Raw genomic sequence first — 6585 nt, forward strand, 5'->3', positions numbered from 1 at the left:
GATGAACCAACCCATTAGCGCGAAGTCCGCCCACATCTGTGGCTTCTTGACCAGTGTTGGCGTGAACACTGGTCGCCCTGATGTGATCGTTGTGCTGGAAACATTTATCGTCAGCGTGACTCTCTCTTGTTTGTTTTTGAAAACTTTGCTGAGGTTGTGGGCTGTGCCTGAGTCGTGACACGCAGGGAGATGAGTTGAAGCTTGCTTCAATAATCTGTTCACGTGCTGCTTATTGATGTCATTCTTGTTCGCGAGAAGAGACTTCAAAATGTTCATTAATCCCATGACCTCACTGCTGGCGTGCGCAACATACCAGTGCCAGAGTGCTTTACTATAAACATCTTGACAGACAATCTTGACTCCCTACCAATGCAACATAATTTCAAACAAATTATAAATATGGAAACTTGAACTAGAATCTCGTACAGAAGAATGTTGATGAGAACTGTGCAGTTCTTGACTGCACAAGCTGGGACCGTCTCCACCAGCAAGCAGGAACAGGCTGACCATTTTGTGGCCAAGACACAAAATGGTCAGCCTGTGAAAATACTTGACCAAGCCTGACCTAGACCAAAATGGTCAGGTCAGACAGGTTCCTCTGTCTGACCCAGAAAGAGAACTTGCACAACATTATCTAAGCATTGATTCAAAGTTATCAGCAGTGGTTGTCAAAAATTGTAAGGTGTTGAATTACACCTTAAATCACTCGACGAAGGTTAAGCAAGAGGACCTGAGAACGTGTCCCCGTTCCTGAAAATTCGTTCTGCTGTTGTTCTTTAGTTGAGCCTAAATGGCAACAATCACAAGATGAACGGTATTGTTGAAGTAAATATTACAGGTGCCTCTGAACTGGACTTCCAGCAATGGTTCAAGTGCTTGGTATCTCGGGGCTTATTTTTCAGCTAATAAACGACAACTTTGAAGAACGAACTCTAAACGGTAGTCCTCAAGGGGGAGCCATTCAACTTGGACCAGCATACGACAGGGTAGTGTGCGTGGCCTCTTGTTGTGGAATGTCTACTGCTACGATCTTATTCCTATATTTTATTCCAACTCCTTCCTTTATTCCTTAAATTCAGGTTTACGCTGTTGAGTGAACTTTAACCTTTAAATATACATGAGAGGAAATGCTAACTGCTACAAATTGGTCATTAATCACAAAGAAATATTAACCTGGAGAAGGTGTTTTCAGGTTGCATTTGCAACAGTACAGCACAGGTGATAATGAAAACTAGTCAGCATTATATTACAACTAGGAGAGATGTACAGATGGATTTCAGTACTCAGTTATGCAGTTGACGTCTTGAGGATGAAATGTATCACTTCCGTGACCATGAAGAGCCACGTGATGAAGGAACATGGTTCTTGCAAGCAGGCAGCCAAGATGCTTACAGTCCGAGAGTGCATTTCGCACCTCGACAGCAATGGCTGTAAAACCTGATATAAAGCAAACGTTCCTTGCCATATTGAGAGCGCACCGCTCTCATGGACGACCTACACGACCTACTCCACCCTATCCACCAAATTTTGGACACGCCAGGGAACTTTGCGAGAAGACTCATCACAAGTCTTGACCTTTTGTGGTTGAAATGGACAGTACATCCGTGCTTGTAATATTGTGGAGATGTCGACGCCCGCAACACCAGGCGCTCAGTCCTCAACGGTCGCAACTCCATTAATGAAGGTTCTGATACACAGTGTGAGCTCCAACTTCAGCCTCCATCTTTCATGTTCTTAGTTTACCATTAACGTTTACTCTTATTATTATTATTATTATTATATATATATATATATATATATATATATATATATATATATATATATATATATATATATATAAATATATATATAATATATATAAATATATATATAATATATATAAATATATATATAATATATATAAATATATATATATATATATATATATATATATATATATATATATATATATATATATATATATATAAATATATATATATATATATATATATATATATATATATATATATATATATATATATATATAAAGATTGTTAAATTTAGAAGTTTCTAGAGTCAGGCCTTGTACGAGCTAATGTAGGGTAAAAAAGTCTTAGCTTCCACTCAATGAATATCAGTGCTATCTAAATAAACCTTAGACTTAGCTTCAGGGTAATGTAGTGTCAAAACTCTAAGCTTCTACTTAAGGAACATCAGTACCATCTAAATATACCCTAGACTCAGCTTTAAAAATGTCAAATTGCGAGAAAGAGAAACTGGAGGGACAGATTCCAGGCCCAGACGGGACGACAACGGACTGGGACTGGAGCGACTGGCACTGGAGCGACTGGGACGGAGGGAGAGGTCGGAGTATCTACATGTACAAAGTGGTGTGTCTGACCCATTATGTAGGTGGTGGGGAGACACACCAAAATAACACACCAACCCACACTTTGTTAGTTTGAGCTTTGAGAACAACAGCTCAAACAACAGTTTGAGCTGTTGTTCAGGCATTTCAGAACGAGCTGTGATGATCTATAGGAAGGAGAGAGGAAAGGAGAAAAGGATTGTGGTATTGGCAAAGGATGAAGAGGAGGCAGGATAAGCAGCCATTGGAGGATGGACAGAAAAGTGATAGAGAGAGAAGGGACGGGGGATAGAAAGGGCGAGTGAGAGCAAAGAAAGGGGACGCCTCGCTGCCACCATGGTGACACACCCGACCTTATGTGAGAGATGAACTCAATAGCTCGTATTTTCAAGTGTTTTATTGAAAGAGGGTTTTATATTGTGATGGCCAGGGCGCTGTGGTGATGGCCGGGGCGCTGTGGTGATGTCCGGGGCGCTGTGGTGATGTCCGGGGCGCTGTGGTGATGGCCAGGGCGCTGTGGTGATGGCCGGGGCGCTGTGGTGATGGCCGGGGCGCTGTGGTGATGGCCGGGGCGCTGTGGTGATGGGCGGGGCGCTGTGGTGACGGCCGGGGCGCTGTGGTGATGGCCGGGGCGCTGTGGTGATGGCCGGGGCGCCGTGGTGATGGCCAGGGCGCTGTGGTGACGGCCGGGGCGCTGTGGTGATGGCCGGGGCGCCGTGGTGATGGCCAGGGCGCTGTGGTGATGGCCGGGGCGCTGTGGTGATGGCCGGGGCGCCGTGGTGATGGCCAGGGCGCTGTGGTGATGGCCGGGGCGCTGTGGTGATGGCCGGGGCGCTGTGGTGATGGCCGGGGCGCTGTGGTGATGGCCGGGGCGCTGTGGTGATGGCCGGGGCGCTGTGGTGATGGCCGGGGCGCTGTGGTGACGGCCGGGGCGCTGTGGTGATGGCCAGGGCGCTGTGGTGATGGCCGGGGCGCTGTGGTGATGGCCGGGGCGCTGTGGTGATGGCCGGGGCGCTGTGGTGATGGCCGGGGCGCTGTGGTGATGGCCGGGGCGCTGTGGTGACGGCCGGGGCGCTGTGGTGACGGCCGGGGCGCTGTGGTGATGGCCGGGGCGCTGTGGTGATGGCTGGGGCGCTGTGGTGATGGCCGGGGCGCTGTGGTGATGGCCGGGGCGCTGTGGTGATGGCCGGGGCGCTGTGGTGATGGCCAGGGCGCTGTGGTGATGGCCGGGGCGCCGTGGTGATGGGCGGGGCGCTGTGGTGATGGCCGGGGCGCTGTGGTGATGGCCGGGGCGCTGTGGTGATGGCCGGGGCGCTGTGGTGATGGCCGGGACGCTGTGGTGATGGCCGGGGCGCTGTGGTGATGGCCGGGGCGCTGTGGTGATGGCCGGGGCGCTGTGGTGATGGCCGGGGCGCCGTGGTGATGGCCGGGGCGCCGTGGTGATGGCCGGGGCGCCGTGGTGATGGCCGGGGCGCCGTGGTGATGGCCGGGGCGCTGTGGTGATGGCCGGGGCGCTGTGGTGATGGCCGGGGCGCTGTGGTGATGGCCGGGGCGCTGTGGTGATGGCCGGGGCGCTGTGGTGATGGCCAGGGCGCCGTGGTGATGGCCGGGGCGCTGTGGTGATGGCCGGGGCGCTGTGGTGATGGCCGGGGCGCTGTGGTGATGGCCGGGGCGCTGTGGTGATGGCCGGGGCGCTGTGGTGATGGCCGGGGCGCTGTGGTGATGGCCGGGGCGCTGTGGTGATGGCCGGGGCGCTGTGGTGATGGCCGGGGCGCTGTGGTGATGGCCGGGGCGCTGTGGTGATGGGCGGGGCGCTGTGGTGATGGCCGGGGCGCTGTGGTGATGGCCGGGGCGCTGTGGTGATGGGCGGGGCGCTGTGGTGATGGCCGGGGCGCTGTGGTGATGGCCAGGCCGCTTACCGTAGTTTCATTCACACCAGGAGAGGGAAGCTCCACACCAGGGGCGAAGCTCCACATGATGGGGACGTCTTGGTATTGGGTGATTCACTACTTACGTGTTTGTATTGTAATTGAGTCATAATACCTATCCTGTCCGGTGTTGCCAGACTCTGCTTCCCTTGTCTGCGCTCGGGATGTCCTGTTGCTGCTTCTGTTATTGATAATGTTACTGTTGCTGCTGCTGCTGTTACTGTTACTGCTGCTGCTGCTGTTGGTCTTATTGATGATGTAGCTGTTATTGATGCTACTGCTGTTGTCCCTATTAATGATGTTGCTGTTATTGATGCTACTGCTGTTGTCCCTATTACTGATGTTGCTGTTATTTAGATGTGCTGCTACTTGTTGCTGCTCTTGATGGTGGTATTAAAGATGATGCTGTTGTTCAGGACATGGGAGAGGGAGAGAGGGAAGGAGAGAGAGGAAGAGGGAGAGGGAGGGAGGTATGGAAGGAGGGAGATAGGAAGGGAAAGGGAGAGGGAGAAGCAGTGAGTGAGTGAGTGAGTGAGTGAGTGAGTGAGTGAGTGAGTGAGTGAGTGAGTGATTGAGTGAGTGATTGAGTGAGTATGGTGTTTCAGGAATTTTGCCTTAGGCATAAAGAACGGTGAGGAAGGGATGATGGAGGTATTGGTAGGGGCGGTGGATGCCATCCTTATTGATTCAACTCTTTAATTTCAAGCCAAAGCAACTTATTGACAAATTGTCATACCCCTTCACGTTGCATGGTGTACTCACCTAGTTGTACTCACCTAGTTGTGCTTGCGGGGGTTGAGCTCTGGCACTTTGGTCCTGTCTGTCAACTGTCAATCAACTGGTGTTCAGATTCCTGAGCCTACTGGGCTCTATTATATCTACATTTGAAACTGTGTATGGAGTCAGCCTCCACCACATCACTGACATGCATTTCATTTGTTAACTACTCTGACCCTGAAAAAGTTCTTTCTAATGTCTCTGTGGCTAATTTAGTTAGTAAGTTTTCACCTGTGTCTCCTTGTTCGTGTTCCACCCATGCTAAAGAGTTTGTGTTTGTCAACCCTGTCAATTCCCCTGAAAATTTTGTAGGTGGTTATCATGGCATCCCTTATTCTTATGTTTTCCAGGGACGTGAGGTTCAGTTCCCTTTGCCTTTCCTCGTAGCTCATACCTCTCAGTTCCGGGACGAACCTGGTGGCCTACCTCCACCAGAGGTATGTGTGTCTGTCTCCAAGTCTGCTTGCAAAAGGGATTCCGATTAGCCATTGCTTACTTTTTTTTGTCTTCAGAGATAGGGGTTGCATACCCGGAACCTCATATTCTGCTAATATTTAGGTTCCTTGAGGTCCCTTAATCATCGTTACTTTGCATTTGGCTGCGTTTAAGACTCGTAGCCATTTCTCAGACCATCACTGGAGTGTGTCAAGTTCCTTTTTCAGGATAGCAAAGCCCCCCCCCCGGCTTCCTCTCTGTGTTGCTTCTTCTCATTAGCTTTGAATCATCAGCAAAGGAGACAAATTTCCATTCGTCGTGATATCCCAGTCACTGTTGTCGTGATATCCCTGTCACTGTTGTCGTAATATCCCTGTCACTGTTGTCGTGATATCCCTGTCACTGTTGTCGTGATATCCCAGTCTCTGTCGTCGTGATATCCCTGTCACTGTTGTCGTGATATCCCTGTCACTGTTGTCGTGATATCCCAGTCTCTGTCGTCGTGATATCCCTGTCACTGTCGTCGTGATATCCCTGTCACTGTCGTCGTGATATCCCTGTCACTGTTGTCGTGATATCCCAGTCTCTGTCGTCGTGATATCCCAGTCTCTGTCGTCGTGATATCCCTGTCACTGTCGTCGTGATATCCCTGTCACTGTCGTCGTGATATCCCTGTCACTGTCGTCGTGATATCCCTGTCACTGTTGTCGTGATATCCCAGTCTCTGTCGTCGTGATATCCCTGTCACTGTCGTCGTGATATCCCTGTCACTGTCGTCGTGATATCCCTGTCACTGTCGTCGTGATATCCCAGTCACTGTGTTCGTGATATCCCAGTCACTGTTGTCGTGATATCCCAGTCACTGTTGTCGTGATATCCCAGTCACTGTTGTCGTGATATCCCAGTCACTGATGTCGTGATATCCCAGTCACTGTTGTCGTGATATCCCAGTCACTGTTGTCGTGATACCCCAGTCACTGTAGTCGTGATGTCACTGTCACTGTTGTCGTGATGTCCCAGTCACTGTTGTCGTGATACCCCAGTCTCTGTCGTCGTGATATCCCAGTCACTGTTGTCGTGATGTCCCAGTCACTGTTG

The 6585-nt window shown here is 50.4% G+C and overlaps 1 protein-coding gene across 1 annotated transcript; it reads right to left on the reverse strand.

Moving 5' to 3' along the window:
• Window positions 1-2718: 2718 nt before the first annotated feature.
• Window positions 2719-4323, reverse strand: LOC123754853 (mucin-1-like). The gene has a single exon (XM_045737191.2). It carries the CDS (start codon window positions 4321-4323, stop codon window positions 2719-2721), a length of 1605 nt encoding a protein of 534 aa, XP_045593147.2.
• Window positions 4324-6585: the final 2262 nt, after the last annotated feature.

This window comes from Procambarus clarkii, chromosome 28 (genome assembly GCF_040958095.1).
Source record: "Procambarus clarkii isolate CNS0578487 chromosome 28, FALCON_Pclarkii_2.0, whole genome shotgun sequence".
Lineage (NCBI taxonomy): Eukaryota > Metazoa > Arthropoda > Malacostraca > Decapoda > Cambaridae > Procambarus > Procambarus clarkii.

What these genes read in the sequence shown, in the direction of transcription:
- LOC123754853 (XM_045737191.2), bottom strand. Translation starts at nt 4,323, where the DNA reads ATGTGGAGCTTCGCCCCTGGTGTGGAGCTTCCCTCTCCTGGTGTGAAT.